Genomic DNA, 22,710 nt, shown 5'->3' with positions numbered 1-22,710 from the left:
GCGTAACTAAATCGACAGATGTAAAGGTAATACCTTGAGTACCACAGGGATGTGTGATAGGACCAAAATTTTCAAATGTGTGTGAAATGTTGTGGGACTTAACTGCTAAGGTCATCAGTCCCTAAGCTTACACACTACTTAACCTAAATTATCCTAAGGACAAACATACACACCCATGCCCGAGGGAGGACTCGAACCTCCGCCGGGACCAGTGATAGGACCGTTGATGTTTACAATATATATAAATGATTTAGTATAATGCGTTAGATGCTCTTTAAGGCTATTCGCGGTTGATGCAGTTGTTCATACCAAAGGAGCAAGGCCAGAAGGTAGTAAGAATTTGCAGAACGACCTGCAGAGATTTGATGAATGGTGCAGACTCTGGCAGTTGGCCCTGAATGTAAATAAATGTAACATATTGCGCTTACATAGGAAAAGAAATCGACTACTGTACAACTACACTATTGATGATAAACAGCTGGAGGCAGCGTCTGCCGTAAAATATCTAGGCGTAACTATCCAGAACGATCTTACGTAGAATGGCCATATAAAACAGTTAGTGGGAAAAGATGACATAAGACTCAGATTCATTGAAAGACTCTTAATGAAATGTAACTCAACCACGAAAGAAGTGGCTTATAAGACGTTTCATCGCCCACTTCTTGAGTACCTATTGTTCATCTGTCTCAGATCCCTATCTGCTAGAACTGAGAGAGGAGATAGAGAAGATCCAACGAAGAGCGGCGCATTTCGTCACGGGGTCTTTTAGCTGGCGCGAAAGTGTTACGGAGATGCCAAACGAACTCAGCTGGCAGACGTTACAAGAGAGGCGTTGTGCATCACGGAGAGATTTACTATTGAAATTTCAGGACAGCACTTTTCAGGAGGAGTTGGACAACATATTACTTGAAACTTCCTGGCAGATTAAAACTGTGTGCCGGACCGAGACTCGAACTCGGGACCTTTGCCTTTCGGGGCAAGTGCTCTACCGACTGAGCTACCCAAGCACGACGCACGCTCCCTCTTCACAGCTTTAATTCCGCCAGTACCTCGTCTCCTACCTTCCAAATCAGCTAGAAAGTTTTATATCAGCGTACACTCCACTGCAGAGTGAAAATCTCATTCTGGAAACATCGTCCAAGCTGTGGCTAAGCCATGTCTCTGCAATATCCTTTCTTCCAGGAGAGCTAGAGCTGCAAGTTTCGCAGGAGAGCTTCTGTGAAGTCTGGAAGGTAGGAGACGAGGTACTGGCGGAATTAAAGCTATGTAGACAGGGCGTGAGTCGTGCTTGGGTAGCTCAGTCGGTAGACCACTTGCCCGTGAAAGGCAAAGGGCCCGGATTCGAGTCTCGGTCCGGCACACAGTTTTAATCTGCCAGGAAGTTTCATATCAGCACACACTCCGCTGTAGAGTGAAAAATTTCATTCTAAAAACATATTACTTCCCCCACCCCCTCCACCCCCCTCCCCACCACACACACACACACACACACACACACACACACACACACACACATACACATATATATATATATATATATATATATATACACATCTCGCGTATTGACGACGAGGAGAAAGAAAATTCGAGAAATTAGAGCTTACCGACAATCATTCTTCGTACGCACTGTTCGCGAGTGGAACAGAATTAGAGGGATCAGATAGCCGTACTGAAAGTATCCTCCGCCTCACCCGTTTAGGTGGCTTGCGGAGTATGAAGAAGATGTAGATCGCACGAGGCATCAAGGATTGTTTGATTACCACTCAAAGACGCTTCCACTAGACGACGGGTGTAAGCAACAGTAACATTCTTGCTACAGATTTCAGAGCTACACGAGGAATATTTCTATCACTTTCGACACGGCGCGATATTGCCAAGTTTCCCTGGGTGAGCCTTTGAAGCAGGCTCCCGCAGTTGGGCTATCCCCGCTAGCATTCGGCGAGTACTGCGTCTGTAGTTCGTCCACAGGAACCTTCTTTTCTGTTCAACTTCGCGTATGTGCTTACATTCCCAACAGCGCAACTGCGCTTACGCAAACGTGCACGCGTTATTTCCTGGAAATGGATGCCGTGTGTAATAGCTTATTGCTTCTCGGGTTCAGTGGGAATCTCTTGCGCTGTTTAGAAGACGACAAGCAGATGGGCGCATCTGTGTTAAAAATTTGAGATGTGCTGCCCTGAGCCTCAATTATTACATCTACAAACATACTCCGCAATACACCATACGGTGCGTGGCGAAGGGTACCTCGTACCACAACTAGCATCTTCTCGCCCTGTTCCACTCCCAAACAGAACGAGGGAAAAATTACTGCCTATATGCCTCTGTACGAGCCCTAATCTCTCTTATCTTCGTGGTCTTTCTGCGAAATGTAAGTTGGCGGCAGTAAAATTGTACTGCAGTCAGCCTCGAATGCTGGTTCTCTAAATTTCCACAGTAGCGATTTACGAAAAGAGCGCCTCCTTTCCTCTAGAGACTCCCACCCGAGTTCCTGAAGCATTTCCGTAACGCTCGCGTGATGATCAAACCTACCAGTAACAAATCTAGCAGCCCACCTCTGAATTGCTATCCGACCTGATAGGGATCCCAAACGCTCGAGCAGTACTCAAGAATAGGTCGTATTAGTGTTTTATAAGCGGTCTCCTTTACAGATGAACCACATCTTCCCAAAATTCTACCAATTAACCGAAGACGACTATCCGTGTTCCCCACAACTGCCATTACATGTGTGTCCCCTTTCATATCGCTCTGCAATGTTACGCCCAAATATTTAATCGACGTGACTGTGTCAAGCGCTACACTACTAATGGAGTATTCAAACATTACAGGATTCTGCGAAACGCAACTCGCCCTTTTTTCACATGATATCTTGCGAACCATGGATGAACTGTATCAGAGGGATGCCATATTCCTTGACTTTCAGAAAGCGTTTGACTCGGTGCCCCACTGCAGACTCCTAACTAAGGTACGAGCATATGGGATTGGTTCCCAAGTATGTGAGTGGCTCGAAGACTTCGTAAGTAATAGGACCCAGTACGGTTTCTGATAATATCACTGTAAAGAAATCGTTCAAAAATGGTTCAAATGGCTCTGAGCACTATGGGACTTAACTTCTGTGGTCATCAGTCCCCTAGAACTTAGAACTACTTAAACCTAACTAACCTAAGGACATCACACACACCCACGCCCGAGGCAGGATTCGAACCTGCAACCGTAGCAGTCGCGCGGTTCCGGACTGAGTGCCTTAACCGCGAGACCACCGCAGCCAGCTTAAAGAAATGGTGTCGACGTACGGAAACAGAGAAGAAGAATTTACGAAAAGTGTACGTCAAAACCGTGGACGAATGTCCTAGTTATGGCTATTTAATAGTATAACAAATGAGGAGCTTGATATCTGAACAAAAGAAAAGATGGTATAGATGAAGCTCCTCATCAAATTACTAGAAACTGATACAAAGGACAGAGATGATCCAAAAAAATACAAAACTGGAGAACATAACCTGTGTTCTAGTGGATTCTGGGGTCTATGGTATTTCCGATTTTGCCGAATATAAGGATGTTAATCTGTGCGGGGTGTTCGGAAATTCCCATTGCAAACACCCTACAACTTGTAAAGGGGAGTGAGTGCATAACACATACATCAAAAAATGTTTTGTATCACCTCGGTTCCGAGAGTTCCGGAACCTGGACAGAAAAGTGGAATAGAGGTCAACATAAACATCATTCCGCGCTTTTTATTGCTCATGAAAATCACACATTTCATGTTGTACCACCATACAGCAAGAGCTTCAGAGGTGGTGGTCCAGATTCCTGTACACACCGGTACCTCTAATACGCAGTAGCACGTCCTCTTGCATTGATTCATGCCTGTATTCGTCGAGGTATACTATCCACAAGTTCATCAAGGCACTGTAAGTCAGGATTGTTACACTCCTCAATGGCGATTTGGCGTAGATCCCCCAGAGTGGTTGGTGGGTCACGTCGTCCATAAACATCCATCTATCCCAGGTATGTTAGATAGGGTTCATGTCTGGAGAACATGCTGGCCACTCTAGTCGAGCGATGGCGTTATGCTGAAGGAAGTCATTCACAAGATGTGGCATGATGGAGGCGCGAATTGTCGCCCATGAAGACGAATGCTTCGCCAATATTCTGCACTATCGGTCGGAGGATGGCATTCATGTATCATACAGCCATTATGGCGCCTTCCATGACCACCATCGGTATATGTCGGCCTCATATAATGCCACCCCAAAACACCAGGAAACCTCCATTGCTGCACTCGCTGGACAGTGTGTCTAAGGTGTTCAGCCAAACCGGATTGCCTCCAAACACATCTCTCACTCATCGGTGAGGAGAACGTGATGCCAATCCTGAGCAGGCCATTCAGCATGTTGTTGGGCCCATCTGTACTGCACTGCATGGTGTCGTGGTTGCAAAGATGGACCTCGCCATGGACGTTGGCAGTGAAGTTGCGCATCATGGCCTGCACGAAAAGCATTATTCAACATGGTGGCGTTGCTGTCAGGCTTACTCCGAGTCATAATCCACAGGTAGCGGTCATCCACTGCAGTAGTAGTGACCTTCAGAGGCCTGAACGAGGCATGCCATCGACAGTTGCTGCATCTCCTCCATGTCTGAACAACATTGCTTTGGTTCACTCCGAGACGCCTGGACATTTCCATTGTTAAGAGCTCTTCCTGGCACAAAGTAACAATGCAGATGCGATCGAACCGCGGTATTGACTGTCTAGGCACGGCTGAACTACAAGCAACACGAGCCGTGCACCTCCTTCCTGGTGGAATGACTGGAACTGATCGACTGTCTGACACCCTCCATCTAATAGGCACTGCTCATGAATGGTTGTTTACATCTTCGGGTGGGTTTAGTTACATCACTGAACAGTTCAAAATGGCTCTGAGCACTGTGGGACTTAACTGCTGTGGTCATCAGTCCACTAGAACTTAGAACTACTTAAACCTAACTACCCTAAGGACATCACACACATCTATGCCCGAGGCAGGATTCGAACCTGCGACCGTAGCGGTCGCGCAGCTCGAGACTGTAGCGCCTAGAATCGTTCGGCCACTCAGGCCAGCTCACTGAACAGTCAAAGGGACTGTGTCTGTGATACAATACCCACAGTCAACGTCTATCTCCATGAGTTCTGGGAACCGGAGTGAAACAAAACTTTTTCTTTTGTGTACAAGGCATATCAAAAAGAATCATCAGATTTGGCACGTCTATATTCCTGAAACTAATAAACATATACAATGAATTTATTTTTTGGTGAACGGAAAACCCAGTTTTTTTCATACCTTTTCATAGGTATTCAATATGTCCTCCTTGGGATGCACAACATATGTCAATGCAATATTCAAATTGTTCCCACAGTGCAGCGAGCATGTCTTGAGTTGCAGCTTCCACAGCTGCTGTTAAACGATGTCTCAGTTAATTCACTATTTTTCGTAATGGAGCACATGAATAGAGTCTTTTATAAACCCCTAGAAGAAATAATCACATACATTCAGGTCCGGTGACCTTGGAGGCTAGTAATGTAAGGCTGAATCGTTTGCTCCAATGCGACCGATCCATCGTCCAGTAATCCTTTGATTTAAAGCTTGCAGTAACCGAATTTTGTACGGTTTCATGTGTAAACGTCGACGCAACACACGCCAGACGGACACTGGGGGCACGTTGAGCTGCTCGACAGCTGGATTTCTGCACACTCCTTGTGAAACTACAGCGGATGCATTCGACGTGTGTCAGACACTCGGGGATGGCCTGGTGATTTGCCTTTACACAAACGACCTGTTCGGAATTGTTCATGCTATCGTCTAATGGTCTGTGCTAATAGGAGGATCCAGTACCTAGCACTAAAATCACGCTGAACAGTTATTACTGTTGTCCCGACACCATTTTTACTAGAACTGAAGCAGGCGCACACTGCTGCTACCTAGTGGGAAGCATGTAAAACTCTACAGTTTGCTCTTTCCAATAGTATTTTGTTCATCCACTTATCTCAAATAACCTAATAATTGATTTTTTAAAAATAGGATGATTCTCTTTGATACACGCTGTATTTTGAATAGTAACCCATGACTGGAAACGTACAGCCGTTTTAAAACATGTTTGCTAGGTATGTTTGCAACAGGGTAATCGTGGTGGGGAATGCTTACGTCTGATTGGCTGAAGTCATTTGACTTCCATCCTACCTCTGACCTCGTTTGAGCCACATTCACGTGTCTGTGAGTGTCAGAGCAACACGGTTGAGCTCACATTTGCAGAACGCACCGACCCGATTCTTCTGTATGGCGAAGCTCACGGTAGTGGGAGAGCTGCTCGTCACCTTTATCAATATCTTTACGCACAACGTCTGGCTCCATCGGATCTACATCTACATCTACATCCATACTCCGCAAACCATCTGACGGTGTGTAGCGGAGGGTACCTTGAGTATCTCTAACGGTTCTCCCTTCTATTGCAGCCTCGTATTATTCGTGGAAAGAAAGATTGTCGGTATGCCTCTGTGGATAGGCATCAAAGCGACTAAGAGCCAAGCAATATTATTAGCCATGAGACATTGTCCAATGAAGCCACAACTGCAGCTCTTCTGCGAGACTATGCCATGGACCAATGATGCAAAATACCTTTATGTCACCTTTGACCCTACGCTCACCTGGCAAAGGCACATACACAGTGTTGATCGCAAGGTGCAGCAACGACTTGGCGCACACTGCCCGCTCCTGCATGAAGGATCCACCCTGCCGGTCGACTGTGGCCGCCCACTCTTCTGGGCTCGTGTGGGGCCCATCATGGACTATGCGTGTGTGTGTGTGTGTGTGTGTGTGTGTGTGTGTGTGTGTGTGAGGCATGGGGCTCTGCGGCCAACTACCGCCAGTGCTACCTACAGCAGACGTTGAACGTCACACCGTCCTGCATATTTCATGTAACTCGGTGGTTTCTGGCACAACCCTTGCACGACCCAGCCCAAGTAATGGAGATCCTTGCCTATTCTAACATTATGCCTGCAGGACGCACAAAAAGACAAGGGAACCCCCTCACGGCTCATCCTCCAACTCGACCGATTAAATTGCGACAGAGAACAATTTTGGCGGCCAGTGGCCTTATTTGACTGGTAGTAAGGCCAGCTTATTACAGCCCTGCAATTCATGTCACTATCGCTGACTAAACGACTCGCTAACACATGGAAGTAATAAATGAAAGTTGTACACGTTGCTGTTGCAGTAAATTCCCCAGGGTAAACACTTCCTTGCGTCCTTCATCCCCAGGAAGAGCAGATAGCTGAACATGCACGCGAACCATCAGTTGGTAAGACTCTGCGGGACCACGAGAAGCTCTGAAGATGTCGAGCGCAGATGTGGACGAAACGTTAGAATCGGAAAGGTTTCAGTGCTCGTGGCCATACAACCAGAAAGATTCATCAGTGACTGTGTGACTGATTTAACTGTTTAGTAATATATAGGGTGTTTGTTTTAACTTTAGATAACTAAATATCTCAAAAATTATGCTCCATACAGAAAATCGTTGTACGTGAAGCGTTAGCATCAGTAAAGAGGACATCTGTCTGTGCTGCAAGTGGACACTTTCTAACTAGCCGCTCCTGCGTGGGTGAGGTCAACTTTGTAATTTAAAATGGGATCTCCCATTTGTATTACGTATTAGGATTCTATGCCAAAAAATGTGTATAGTTCACTCAAAGCATCACTGCCCATTCATGGTATATGGCGCTGTAATCGAAAAATATCAAGTGTGCCTGTTTTCGTGTTTCAACCGACGTATTTGATTCTACATTACATTTACAATGTATGGTAACGTAGTTTTCTGTTCTCTACAGGGTTGATTGTGGTGAGTCCCCAAATCATCAGAATGATTGATTTTGGTAGCCACCCTCGAATCCACCATCAGGTTCACTAAGTTCGCTGTTTGTCCCCATCCAACCACCATAACCATCGCACTGGTGGAATGCAATCCACAACCATTAAATAATGTCCATAAACGATAATGATGGCGCACCCACCGTGGAAACACACTGTGAGCGAAGTGTGGGTGCTATTCTGTCATTCTGCGCAACGGATTAATCTGAGATGTACCCTTTACCTCCTGCAAGATGCAATTTTCACCCCCACACTACTACAGAAGTCAGACAGACGCTTCTAAAGTTCTAAAGAGAAATGACTGAAAAACTTTCAGCAATAAATACCTTCTGGAGTCGTCCGCTGTAAGGAAATGACAGAAAAATTCACAAAATTTCTTACGTAACTAGTGGGATACTAGAGTACTGGAGTCGTACTAGATAGTGTAAAAAAAACATGAAACTAACGAAAATTTTTTTTTTTTCAAAAATTCTGAGTAGTCACAATGGCACTTTTAGTTATGAACTGAAAAAGTTATTTCCAGGCTCTTTTCGGAATGTGAAGCTACCTCTTAAGGATAGGATTCGCTAATGAAATTTCTATATAAAGTTTAAGATTGTTATTGACTTGGCAAAATGGCTGAGAGCCGTGCCTACTCAACTTGAATAATTATCCATTAGAATGTTGCTAGGTACGGTCGAGGTTGTCACGTGTGCAATGCAGTGAAGTGTACTGTTGTGGACGAAATATGGGGCTCGCAATAGCTGTAGCGCACAATACCGTAAGCTGCGACGACTGCTGTCTGCACCGCTCACTGCTGACAAATAAGATAACTCTGGTTCTATCTGGATTGCCCTTCACCAATCAAACTCTCCCTACACCTTGATGAAATCAAGGACTCCTATTCGCCCCAAGTCTAACTATGGACGTGGTACACTGGTCGGATAACCAGTCCACTGTGATGCCACTCAAAAATTCGCTCCCAGGCATTTAACTATAACTACGTCCGTTCACACCGCACAATAAGTGTGGCGGCCAACACAGTGAACAATGAATGCTTAATCACAAGGACTCAATATAGAGTCGCACTTCGATTCACTCTCGACAGAGGTGCTCTCCCAGTGAAGTACTGAGGAGAGACTTGTTCCTCCCTCTTTCGAGTGCACCTACGAGAGCGCACGCTCTCGTTACGTGTTCTTGGTCCAAGAGCAACAACGGAACGGCCCCTCTCCACGCCAGATGTGAAGGGGTATATCTTTTGGTCTCTTCCATTACTCCTTCAGCTCAAGGCGCCAGGAATATCATCCGCCAATCAGCATTGTTCTTCTAAAACGGGAGAATGGCGTTTCGTTTAAGGCGACCAATCCGGAAATCTGTAGCATCGGCGTTTGCTGTCTCCCTGTGAAAACATCCGAAACTGTGTGCTATGTTTGTAAAGAATGCATAGGCTGGGTGCTCCCACACAATGTAGTGGAATTTGCTTTTAAGCTGAACACGAGGTCATTCTCCCTTTCACTTGGGCAAATGCTGTCTGCTCTATGGGTGGTCGCTGGCCGACATAGATAGGTTGATTCATCCTCTGAAGGGACCGGCCTCCTGGAGTGTGGTTTGCCTCTCCCAAACTAAAAGCTTTTGTGACTGTTGTGTCTTGAATGTGTGTTTGTACCCCAGCCTCGAGTATTTCAACCTCGGTGCGCACTTACGATTTACTTGTTATTTGCATATCGTTTACATGAATTCATACAACATTAACTTTATCTTATCGAGTTCGGGTTCGAATGAAGCGTCTTGATGTGCGGAATATGATTGTGAGGGCGGAATATGTAATCAATGAAGGTCAGGAGACTACGACATCTTACAACACATATCGTCTAAACACTCACATTCTCACCTCAATGCTCGGTGCCCCACCACATGATATGCCGCTGCAGCGCCGGGGGGTTTATAAGCATGAACAGCGAACTTCTTGGCACTACTCCTATCTGGAAGCTGTTCTGGCAAGCTACGTAATTGATGTTGCATCTGATGCAGAGAAGACTGAAATAATTTTAATTTATAGCAAGTCTGCAAGCAGAGAGTCAAGGGGACTCACCAAAATCAAGTACCCCAGTGGTGAGAGGCAAGGGGACTCACGAAAATCAAGTATCCTAATGGTGACAGGCAAGGGGACTCACCAAAATCAAGCACCCCAGTGGTGAGAGGCTAGGGGACTCACTGAAACCAAGCATGCAAATGGTGAAAGGCAAGGGGACTGACCAGTATCAAGTATCCTGATGGCCACAAGAAACTGTTACATCTACATTGTTGTTCCTGGATCATGCTAAACATAATTTCTAACAAGTCATTGAAACATGTAACCATATTGTACTATAATGTCAAATGTGCAAGACTAAAGTAAATTTAGAACACAAATATGAACGCAATATATAAGGTATGCACCCAACAGGATACATAAGTTCAATGTAAATACCATGATCAGGTTTCGATACCACTAAGGATGTCTTCTTCATAAGGAAGTCACATAAATTGTATGAGATTATAGTTGTCAACATACATGGTGAGCTAAGAAGCTCAAGCTAAACAGCAGAACATGAAGTTAGAACACAAAAGTATACATTGACATCATAAATGAAATGTAGGATCAAATGTATCTGTTATTAATTGTAAATTCAGGCACACTTGATATTTGTGGAATGCAGTAAAATAAAATGTGTGGAGAGTTCCCATTTTAAAATACAAAGTTGACCCTCCATGCACGAGGCATGGTTTGGAGGTAGCCAGTGGCAGCTTTTTGGTTCAAATGGCTCTGAGCACTATGGGATTTAACTTCTGAGGCTATCAGTCCCCCAGAACGTAGAACTTCTTAAACGTAACTAACCTAAGGACATCACACACATCCATGCCCAAGGCAGGATTCGAACCTGCGACGGTAGTGGTCGCATGGGCAGCTTTTTACTTAGAACATTTTTTTTCGTGTGATGCGTCGTTTTCGGGGTATTTAGTTGACTCAAGGGAAAACAAACACCTGTGTATGGCGGCTTCTCTGGAACCGTATGGGCTGATTCACCGTTACGGCACGTGGAGTGGCCAGGTGGTTGGAGGCGCCATGCCGTGGCCTGCGCGGCCCCTCCCCCTGGATGTTCCAGTCCTCCCTTGGGCATGGGTGTGTGTGTTGGTCTTAGCATAAGTTAGTTCAATTAGTGTGTACATCTAGGGACCGATGACCTCAGCCCTACAGATTCACACTTATTTGAACTGTTATGGAGTAAAACAGACTGATATGCTGCGCTGTACCTTGGGACAGAGGCTCGAGAAGGAAGCGCTCTTGCTCTGGCCAGGACTGTCGCCCGTTGGCCATGATACCCATGGCTGCGTTGAGCGGCTCGTCCCTCAGGAAGAACCGACGCAGGAAGTCCACCAGCTGTGGGCTGTCTCTAGCCGTCAGCTGCCGGATGGCGTAGGGCACCGAGGGCATGTTGCAGGGCCTGTACATAGAGTAAAAAGCTGTAAAAATGGAGGTAACTCCAAAAACATTCTGTGTTGAATGTGATGGAACTCAGTCAGGAGTTTAATAACATACACTGACGAAAATAAAAAAAAAATTACGAAAATGACGCACCAGTAAGGAGCCATCCGAATAAGATGGAAATGGGTAGATATGATGTGCATTTACAGCCAAACAAATGATTACAGTTTCAGAAAAGGTGGATTATTTGTTCAACATTGTGTGTTGGTTCACCTCTGGCCCCTACCCAAGAAGTTATTAAGCTTGCCATTGACTGTCCTCCTGATGGGCACAGTGCCCAATTCTGTCCAAGTGCAGCGTTTGATCATCAAAATCTCTAAAGAGTTGGAGGGCCCTGGCCATAATGATCCAAGCATTCTCATCTAGGGAGATGATCTTACAACATAGCTTGCCTAGATAGGTTTCAACAGGCATAAAAACAAGGTGTAGAAACTCTTGCCGGGTGGAGGTGGATGCTATCGTGCTGAAATGTAATACCGGGGTGGCTTTCCATGAAGGGCATCAAAACTGCGCATAGAGTATCGTGAACGTAGCGCTGTGCCACAGATGACCCACCAAAGGGGCCCTGTTATGAAACAAAATGGCACCTCGGACCACCACTCGTGGCTGTCGGGCCGTTTGCTGGCCGACAGACACGTTGGTCTCCCACTGCTGTCCACGGCATCTCCAGACAAATCTTCAGCCTGGAATCTCAATGACTGGAGTAAAATTGTCTTCAGTGATGAGACACGCTTCGAACTGAACCCTGATGACCAACGAAGATGTGTATGGAGATGCCCCAGACAGCGGTGGGACACCAACCTGGCTGTCACTCGCCATCTGGGTGGGCAATCGGGAGTGATGGTCTGGGGAACCATTTTATTTCATAGTAGGGCCCCTTTGGTTGTCATCCACCGCACTCTAACAGCACAGCAGTACGTCTATGATATTCTATGTCCAGTTTTGTTGCCCTTCATGGCAAGTCATCCTGGTCTTACATTTCAGCACGATAATGTCTGAACACACATGGCGAGACTTTCTACTGCTTGCCCTCATGCTTACCAAACCCTGCTTCGGCCAGAAAGATCGCCAGATCTCTCCGTAATAGAGAACATATGAACAGTTATGGTCAGAACTCTCCAACAAGCTCGGGATTTTGAAGATCTGACACGCCAGCTGGATAGAATTAGGCATGATATCTCTCTGTAGGACATCCATCAACTCTATCAGTCAATGCTGAGCTGAATAACTGCTTGCATAAGGGTCAAAGGCGGAGCAATGCGTTATTTGTTAAGCTCTTTCTTTTGAATAAATCATCCAACTTTTCTGAAATTGTAATCATTTGTCTGTCTGTATGTGTACATCACAGCTATCGATTTCTGTCTGTATAACTCTTTCGTGGTGCGTCCTATTTTGTCTTAGAGTGTATAAAACTGAAGTTTCACCCTCACACACACACACACACACACACACGCTCGCGCGCGTCACAAACAGAACTTATCAAACGCCATTTTGAATTAAGGCACACTGCGTTGAGTTCCGTATTTGGTGGTTTTTATATTATAGTGATTCAAATAGCTCTAAGCGCTATGGCACTATGGGACTTAACATCTGAGGTCATCAGTCCCGTAGACTTAGATGTAGTTAAACCTAGCTAACCTAAGGACATCACACACATCCATCCCCGAGACAGGATTCGAACCTGTGACTGTAGCAGCCACTTGATATTATAGTGTGTGTGTGTGGTACGAATATAAGCTGTTTCGAAGAACCAGCACACTGAGGGGCTGTCGAAAACACGTCGTTTAGGGTACAATTTGTTATAATAATGTTCCAGTGTAACCACAAGTGCCGGCACGAAGATGAAGAATGCAAGAGTAGAGAAGGCTGTGAGACGACTTCAGCCAATAGCCTGCTGACTATGACGGCACTGACGGAATAGTTGTTAGTGATCCATATGAATTGCTTACATGGACACTGTATATAGTGAAGGACTCCGACTTGTTTGCAAGTCGCCCATCGCTTGCGACACTTTCTTATACATACAAAGTTAAGTATTGTCAATCCGCTTTATTGAAATAAAAAACGATTAATGTGATTTGCTTGAATTGTTGTATGGATATCAAAGAAAGCACCATCCTTTACGCACCCTGTAAGAGGCGAAAGGGCAGGACCCCACAAACAAAATGAGAGGTTATTACATATTGGTAATTGAAGACCTCCCATATTTGATGCTTTCAGTGGCCCAGCACTGAAATCTGCAGACATTTTCGGAAGGGTTGCAGTTCTGTCACGTTGAACGATTCTCTTCAGTTATCGCTGGCCCTGTTCTTGCACGATCTTTTCTTGACCTCAGCGACGTCAAAGATTTGATATTTTACCAGATTCGTGAAATGGTTGCAGTGGAAAATCCCCACGTCATTGCTACTTCGGAGATACTGTGTACCATTGCTCGTGCGCTGACTATAACACCACGTTCAAACTCTCTTAAATCTTGGTAACCCTCCATTGTAGCAGCAGTAACCGATCTAACGATTCCACCCGACACTTGTCTTATACAGGGTGTTACAAAAAGGTACGGCCAAACTTTCAGGAAACATTCCTCACACACAAAGAAAGAAAATATTTTATGTGGACATGTGTCCAGAAACGCTTACTTTCCATGTTAGAGCTCATTTTATTACTTCCCTTCAAATCACATGTCATGGAATGGAAACACACAGCAACAAAACGTACCAGCGTGACTTCAAACATTTTGTTACAGGATACATGCATCCACCCTCCGTCGCATGGAATCCCTGATGCGCTGATGCAGCCCTGGAGAATGGCGTATTGTATCACAGCCGCCCACATTACGAGCACGAAGAGTCTCTACATTTGGTACCGGGGTTGCGTAGACAAGAGCTTTCAAATGCCCCCATAAATGAAAGTCAAGAGGGTTGAGGTCAGGAGAGCATGGAGGCCATGGAATTGGTCCGCCTCTACCAATCCATCGGTCACTGAATCTGTTGTTGAGAAGCGTACGAACACTTCGACTGAAATGTGCAGGAGCTCCATCGTGCATGAACCACATGTTGTGTCGTATTTGTAAAGGCACATGTTCTAGCAGCACAGGTAGAGTATCCCGTATGAAATCATGGCGGTGAATGGAGGAAGTACAGTACATACTGACGAAACTAAAATGAGCTCTAACATGGAAATTAAGCGTTTCCAGACACGTGTCCACATAATACCTTTTCTTTATTTGTGTGTGAGGAATGTGTCCTGAAAGTTTGGCCGTACCTTTTTGTTAACACCCTGTATAGGCGTTGCCAAGCGCAGCGTCGTTGTCTGCCTATTTACATATGAGTGCTTCAGTGTACAAGGTACTTTCAAGGCATACAAACACTTTCGAAATAGACCAGAACGGTGGGCACAAAACAGTCTCCTTCGACAGTGAAACGTACCTGTTTCGATTTGTTAAGGTGAGTGAAAGTGAATCTTAAAGTGAAACTGAATATGTTGGTGACAAAGTTCAACTGCAGAAATGCGTAGATAAAGCTAACTGCGAGAATCTCACGAAAATCGTGCCCTGTCAGAAACTTATTGTAATCACAAAATCTGACTATAAACTTGGATAAATAAAATTGATTACTTTGAAATTAAAGTTTATCCCTGTGAGATTTAATTAAAGAAAGAATCTGTTCACTACACAATTTGTGTTACCTGCGTGCAAACTCATCTTGTAGTTACAGCACTTGTCGATAACAGCGCAGCAAAATCTAACTACAGAGATACGCAGAGGTGCCATGCGTTCTCAAAAAACATTGCTATCATTCTTGGGTCATAATTTATTGATAATGGTTTTTAAATAATTGAAAATTAATTGACTCTTCGGATGTGGACAATGACTCTGGGCTAGATGAACCAAACTCCAATTCCAGTCCCTTAGACTTAGTACTCGTAACATTTAATGAAAGTTCAAAAATACTTTAAGTTTTCTCTGAAACCACGTAACAATAATGCAAGAATTATAATAACTGAACTTCAAGAAAATGGACTTTATATGTGTAACCTCTTCTTAAATCAAATTTCAAAATCTAATTCTTCAATTCACTTCTTTCTCAGTGAGTGATAAATCCCAAGAAAAAAGTGAAAAGCGAAGAGATTCCTGATGTAGATGTCTGACAATCAAAGAATTATCAAACAGCTACCACCAAGAAAACAAACTTAATCATTACCTGTAATCCATTCTTCACAAATATGTGAATGTAAAAATCAATTCTTTTTCTCTCCAAAATAAGTCTTCTGCAGATTCATAATACAAGTCCATAAATCTTCATTGTTTGTCCCTTGCTGCTATTAAACCGGAACTCGACTTGTAACACCTATTTTTGACCTATTTTGTATCTCTGTCGGTATTTCTATGTCAATTTGTAGTACGGCTTATGTATGATGTTGTATAATTCATTGACTATGTATACATGTTTCAGTGAATTTTTGGTAATTTACAAGCACGATTGCCTGTCGAAGTCGCAGGGTCCAAACTATAAATATCGAACGTGCGGTTGTAAATCGATCATGCGATTCGGGTGGCGGGTGTTATGATCAATTATTTGTGATCGTCATTTTTATCTGTTTCCCGTCGTTCCCTTATTTGCTCTAAGTTACATACCACCGCGAAATAATGGCAAAAAGGGAATTGTTCCTGTAGCGTAGGCCTACACATTACATGTACTTTCACATGACGACAGCACCGACGACGTTAGGAAGGTCATTTCCTTTGTAATTACAAGTGTTTTTGTAACGGTCTTCTTTTGTCATTGCTGTAATGACCATAGAGTAAATATCTCTGGAGTGAGCATTGCGTTCTGCGCATGTTGTCAACATTAAACCAGGACTGTCACGTGTTTTCAAGACTTCGCTGTGCGTGTGTGATTCTGCAGCGTTTGAAGTTAATAATATCAAAAGTTTTCACCGTTTGTTGATACAGTAGAACCCCTCTAATCCGATATTGGATGGTCCGTCACTCCGGTTAGTCCGACCACGCTGAGGCTCGCGAGCCTGTGCCGACTTGTCACTGACTAGACGCCTATCGCGCCATTGTTGCAGTGTCTATCGCTGTGCATACCGTTATACTGTACGTTATTGTGCAGTTTTATCCTTTGTTGGGATTAAAAAACTTCGTTGTTTGCTTTATTCCGTGTTCTCTACCGTACTTATTACTGTAGATTCACTGCGTGTACAGTTGTCTGTTTTTCAACATGTCTGGATTCGAACGTAAACATGTAACTCTTTCACTAAATGAAAAATTAGCAGTGCTACAAAGACTGGACGAAGGAGATTCGCTCTAAAAAATTGCAAAGAAACTGAATGTAGGCGTTACGACAATTAAGGACTGGAGTAAGAATCGGAAAGACATTGACTCCTATGCAGTTACGATTGATGGTGTAAACACTCTGAAGAATCGCAAGACATTAAAAAAGCCTGAACTTGAACTCCTTGATAACGCATTATGGATGTTGTTTTGTCAAGAAAGAAGGAAAGGAACTCCAACATCCGGGCCAATTCTCAAAGAAAAAGCGATAGTTTTTCACAAAATACTGGAAGCCGAAAGTAAATTTGCTGCCAATCAAGGCTTGATTGATCCTTGGAAAACTCGTCAAAAATGTATCCCTGACTTTTTTTGCACGTAATTTGTTTTCGTTTTTACTGTAAAAAGAATGCATACAATATAATCATTTCTTAGTTTATACACACAGTAGTTTATTTCTTTATAAAAAATTTCTTTTTATGTAGAGTGCTATAAACATTTTTTAGTTTACAGTATAAATCGTTTATACGTTATTATGTACAGTACAGTATTGTAATTTTTTTGCCGTTTTTCCTTTTAAAACCAATACTTATTACAGTGTGTGTAGACGTTTTTTAGTTGATATACTGTTTAACACTGTGTAAAAAGCATCTTTTTATATTGCTGTAGACATATTTTAGTTCTTAAATAGTTTAATTTTTTGTACTAAATGTCTTTTTATAATTTTTGCAATAAATATTAGATTTTTCGTATAATCCGACCTTTTTCTCGTTCCGACCATGGTCCCGGTCCCGAAGGTGACGGATTAGAGGGGTTCCACTGTAGTGTAATAGCGATGGTGAATTACTGTTGTCGCTACGGATGCAAAGAAAAATATGTGAAAGGCGGAATAGTAACTTTTCATGTGTACATACCATGTAGCTCCAATTATAGTTATCATATTAGTAAGAGTCACTGCATATGTTTAAAAATTTGGAGTCGCATTATAAATAAGGCTTGATTCTGTAGACCTATTTCTCTACGATTTTATGACTATATATTACAGTTCGTACAAAAGCATACAAACAATCGCTTCCTCTCGTAAATTTGCTAGTGGAACAGGAAAGGGAATGGTTTGTTGTTTCAGCAAATACTATCCTCCATGCATTTATCAGTGACTTGTCGATTATGTCTATAGATTACTCAGTCTACTATTTATTTAATGAACTGGGAGCAAGTACGTAAAATGTGTCACCAGTAAGAAAAATTGTGCTTTAGGTCGCAAAAACGAGAAAATAAATACGCAGAAATAGCAGAAAAAAAGGACGAATTAACAGGGATATAATCGCTAATGTGTGTCAAGCCGTTTTGCAAGACTATCACTGCAGAAATGTACCTCAGGCTCTGTAATTCTATAAAGTGACGTATCATACCGAAAACTACCAAAAAACGAGGGCATCTGAACTGTGACACCTTTCGCAAATAAGCAGGATGTAATATCACTTGCCCTTAAAAGTTACGTAGCTGGTTTATTCCCGGTATCAAATGGATACTCTTAAATTGTCTGTGCAACTTATATAAATAATCCCCGACACGTACGAAAAGAATCCGTCTGTACTAGGGATGTAGCGACACTCTAAATATACAGGGCGCTGTACGGACAAACACACGACGTCCCGAGAACACGTGAGCAGGCCAGCAATGTATGTTGACAACACAAAATCTGTTCTGCGCATGAGAATGCTCACTCCAGAGATATTTACTCTATGGTAGTGACCACCGTAAACATACTCATAACGCCTACCACCAGAGTCGCGTGATCGATTTAGGATCGTACGTTCGATATTTGTCGTTTGGACCCCCTGACTTCGATACGTAATCATTCTTGGAAATTACCGGATTTTTGAACGATGTTGTTTAAATTACGCTTGTGAATTTAAGTAACTACTGAAATGATTGTTATGTAAAGTACATAAATGACTTGGTCTATAATTAGGGAATGTAAGGTTCAATGTAACAGACGTAGGGAAGCTCCGCAGCAACGGAAGTAGCCTGGCAGAGTGGAAAAGGTGTGGTTGGGGAGCAAGTGGCGACTCGCCCTTTGTGACGAGTAAGGAGTGTGAGCTGAGCAGTGCTGTGGTTAACACCTCGCTAGCAGTAGCGGATCATTGTGGCTCCTATCCCTGGAGTTTTGAGGTCAGAAGAGCTTAAGGGCAGTATTTATGGGCTTCGGAAGCTGAATTTGGTGATACCATTATCATGGCATGGTTTTTGGCCCTATAATTATTTCGACGCCAAGAAGATCAGCAATGGGGCGAGGCCAACAGTACTGTCATGACTGCATCGCCACCAGTTTAATAGCCATTGAAAATTGCACCACCAGTGCCACCTGCCTTCCACTAAATTGTTTTGTATTTGGCACTCTGTAAATGGATGACACAGGGGTACCCATGGTCTAGTGGTAGCGTCTTTGATCCATAATCAAAACGTCTTCGGTCCCGGGTTCGATCTCCACCACTGGCTACATTTTGATAAATAATCCGCAGTGGCTGCCGAAGACTTCCGGCATAAGAAGTCAGCCTCATTCTGCCAACGGCCTTGTCAAAGAGGGCAGAGGAGCGGACAGAGGTTCAGGGCACTCTCTTGTCCTAGGGGTGGGAAATTGCCCCTAAAGGCGGAAGAATCAGCAATGATCAACGACATGGAAACCACTGCATTAAAGACACGTAACGTGTATCCACAGGACATGTGGCCTGTAATTGAAGAAGTGTCATGATGATCTCTCCATTGGCAAAAGATTCCGGAATAGTCTCCCATTCGGATCTCTGGGAGGAGACTGCCAAGGGGGAGGTTACCATGAGAAAAGGATTGAATAATCAACGAAAGGATAACGTTCTATGAGTCAGGGCGTGGAATGTCAGAAGCTTGAACGTGGTAGGGAAACTAGAAAATCTGAAAAGGGAAATGCAAAAGCTCAATCTAGATATAGTAGGGGTCAGTGAAGTGAAGTGGAAGGAAGACAAGGGTTTTCTGGTCAGATGAGTATCGGGTAATATCAACAGCAGCAGAAAATGGTATAAGAGGTGTAGGATTCGTTATGAATAGGAAGGTATGGCAGAGGGTGTGTTACTGTGAACAGTTCAGTGACCGGGTTGTTCTAATCAGAATCGACAGCAGATCAACACCGACAATGATAGTTTAGGTATACATGCCGATGTCGCAAGCTGAAGATGAACAGATAGAGAAAGTGTATGAGGATATTGAAAGGGTAATGCAGTATGTAAAGGGGGACGAAAATCTAATAGTCATGGGCGACTGGAATGCAGTTGTAGGGGAAGGAGTAGAAGAAAAGGTTACAGGAGAATATGGGCTTGGGACAAGGAATGAAAGAGGAGAAAGACTAATTGAGTTCTGTAACAAGTTTCAGCTAGTAATAGCGAATACCCTGTTCAAGAATCACAAGAGGAGGAGGTATACTTGGAAAAGGCCGGGAGATACGGGAAGAGTTCAATTAGATTACATCATGGTCAGACAGAGATTCCGAAATCAGATACTGGATTGTAAGGCGTACCCAGGAGCAGATATAGTAGTGATGAAGAGTAGGCTGAAGTTCAAGATATTAGTCAGGAAGAATCAATACGGAAAGAAGTGGGATACAGAAGTACTAAGGAATGACTAGATACGTTTGAAGTTCTCTAACGCTATAGATACAGCAATAACGAATAGCGCAGTAGGCAGTACAGTTGAAGAGGAATGGACATCTCTAAAAAGGGCCATAACAGAAGTTGGGAAGGAAAACATAGGTACAAAGAAGGTAGCTGGGAAGAAACCATGGGTAACATAAGAAATACTTCAGTTGATTGATGAATGGAGGAAGTACAAACATGTTCCAGGAAAATCAGGAATACAGAAATACAAATCGCTGAGGAATGAAATAAATAGGAAGTGCAGGGAAGCTAAGACGAAATGGCTGCAGGAAAAATGTGAAGGCATTGAAAAAGATATGATTGTCAGAAGGACAGACTCAGCATACAGGAAAGTCAAAACAACCTTTGGTGACATTAAAAGCAACGGTGGTAACATTAAGAGTGCAACGGGAATTCCACTGTTAAATGCGGTGGAGAGAGCAGATAGGTGGAAAGAATACATTGAAAGCCTCTATGAGGGTGAAGATTTGTCTGATGTGAAGCTTTTCCCTGTTCTGTATTGCTACTAGTTGGTATTTGATTTTATAAACTGTTGCACCTAGTTCATTTAAGGTATGTTTTGTTGAGAGGCATATATTGCTGTTTACTGTGTCATTGGCCATTTGCTTATCTGACTTACTAGTTAGTAGCACATATACCTGCAAGGTTAGGTTACTGTGTTGTAGTGTGAACAGATATAAGAAAGAATTTAGTGTGTATGTCAAGGAAGGTTAGGTTCGACTTAGCACTGCCTTCTGCTTTAGCATTTCTCTCGACACAAGAATGCCTAATTAGGCTGGCGACCGGTTTCAATATGTCATGTTACAACTTGCTTTTGTACTGGGAGAACGTCTGTTCCTGACCCACAGTTTACTATTGTTTATACTCTGCTGGAGAATTGTGGAAACGAATCCCACTTTGATTGCTGTGCTTCCATTAGGTTATCTCACGGTCACAACTTTCAAAAATTCCTTGCTGAGGTATAACGTGAGCAGCGATTATCGTAAAAGGTGGTCCGTGGTACCGTTACAGACTGTTCACACCTAACACCAAAGCTCAACTGTCTGCATCGTCTACCTCCTCGCGATCGACAGGTAAATCTGGCGCGCACCTTCACAGTGCTAAGATCACCTCTAACCCATCCGTATGTGGCGTAGCATCTTTGTTGCGTCTGCGCGCATGTCTAACAAGGAGGGGTCCGAGCTGTGCGACTAATTTTTTGAAACTATCTATACGGTGATTAGGTTAAGATTCCAGGTATCATACACTGCATCCATTCACCTGGTGGGCTCTCGTTTGCGAGTAACTGACGAAAAAACATTCGAGATTTGGTGTGACACACAATGGTGTTAAAATAGGTCTATTAAGGAGTCGGGTTACGTCGTATATTGAATAGGATACCAACTTCACATGCAGCAAGTTGTAGGTTGGAAACACATCTGATGCAATAAGCTTATTCTTTATTTTTAAATCTTTAACCAAATGAATTTGATCATGTTTATTCAGTTAATTGATTTAAATGTAATTTTTTAGTTCTATTTCTTTGTCACATTATTCTAATCACAATATCAACTACTTCAATTGCTCTTATTTTTTATTTCCAGCATTCTTTCTTCACCTGAAATTTTTATTCATGCATTTTTAGTTAATTTTAATTATTAATTTCGATTTAATTTCTTACGTTTTATCACCCTGTTTTTCCAATCATATTATTGCATTCATTATATGTACTTCTCATTTTGCTTGAATTTTGTTTTACTTATAAACGAGTCTTTCGATTAAATTTTCAGCTTTGTTATTTCATCCATAGTGCAATAGGTACTTGGGTAATGTTTTAAATGTTACCATGTGAAAAAATTGCACAGCTGGTAACAAAAATACATTGTTTACACCATTGCACAAATATAGATTTCGTCTTTTGTTTTTTAACTGATAGATCGGAGTTTTCAAATAATTGAATGTCAGTAGAAGATAGAAATTTCATATTCACGAAAATTCCGACTGGAAAAAGAATGATATGTGATACCTGGGTCCTTAACCTACATTACCGTATACACAGTTTCAAATCTCGATTGCCCTGTTGGGGATCTCTCCTCGTAAGCAATTCAAACCTTACGAACGTGATTTCAGACAAGCAGACCAAGAAAAATTCCTACAAAAATTAACACACACTCGCCTTTCAGCTGATCAAAGCAAGCATATCTAGACATGGAGCAACTGGCACAATACCGATCCGTGAATTCTACACCGACACAAGGCGATCGGACAGCACCGAGTGACGCAGAGGGTTTCACGGTCAGTCCAGAAGTCACAGCTGTACCACTCAGTGCTGCTACGCCAGAACTAGAGATGATGATAAAATATAGAGACATC

At 43.2% G+C, this 22,710-nt stretch overlaps 1 protein-coding gene across 1 annotated transcript in view; it reads right to left on the bottom strand.

Moving 5' to 3' along the window:
- The window catches only part of LOC124551251 (arylalkylamine N-acetyltransferase 1-like), a 74,622-nt gene that overhangs the window by 29,283 nt on the left and 22,629 nt on the right, over nucleotides 1-22,710 (bottom strand). The window contains exon 2 of the mRNA XM_047126247.1: nucleotides 11,169-11,359. Coding sequence (XP_046982203.1) covers nucleotides 11,169-11,349 — 181 coding nt within the window. The 5' untranslated portion in view covers nucleotides 11,350-11,359. The remainder of the gene's footprint in view (nucleotides 1-11,168; nucleotides 11,360-22,710) is intronic.

This window comes from Schistocerca americana, chromosome 9, assembly GCF_021461395.2.
Source record: "Schistocerca americana isolate TAMUIC-IGC-003095 chromosome 9, iqSchAmer2.1, whole genome shotgun sequence".
Classification (NCBI taxonomy): Eukaryota; Metazoa; Arthropoda; class Insecta; order Orthoptera; family Acrididae; genus Schistocerca; species Schistocerca americana.
This window is presented reverse-complemented; position numbering and strand designations above follow the sequence as displayed.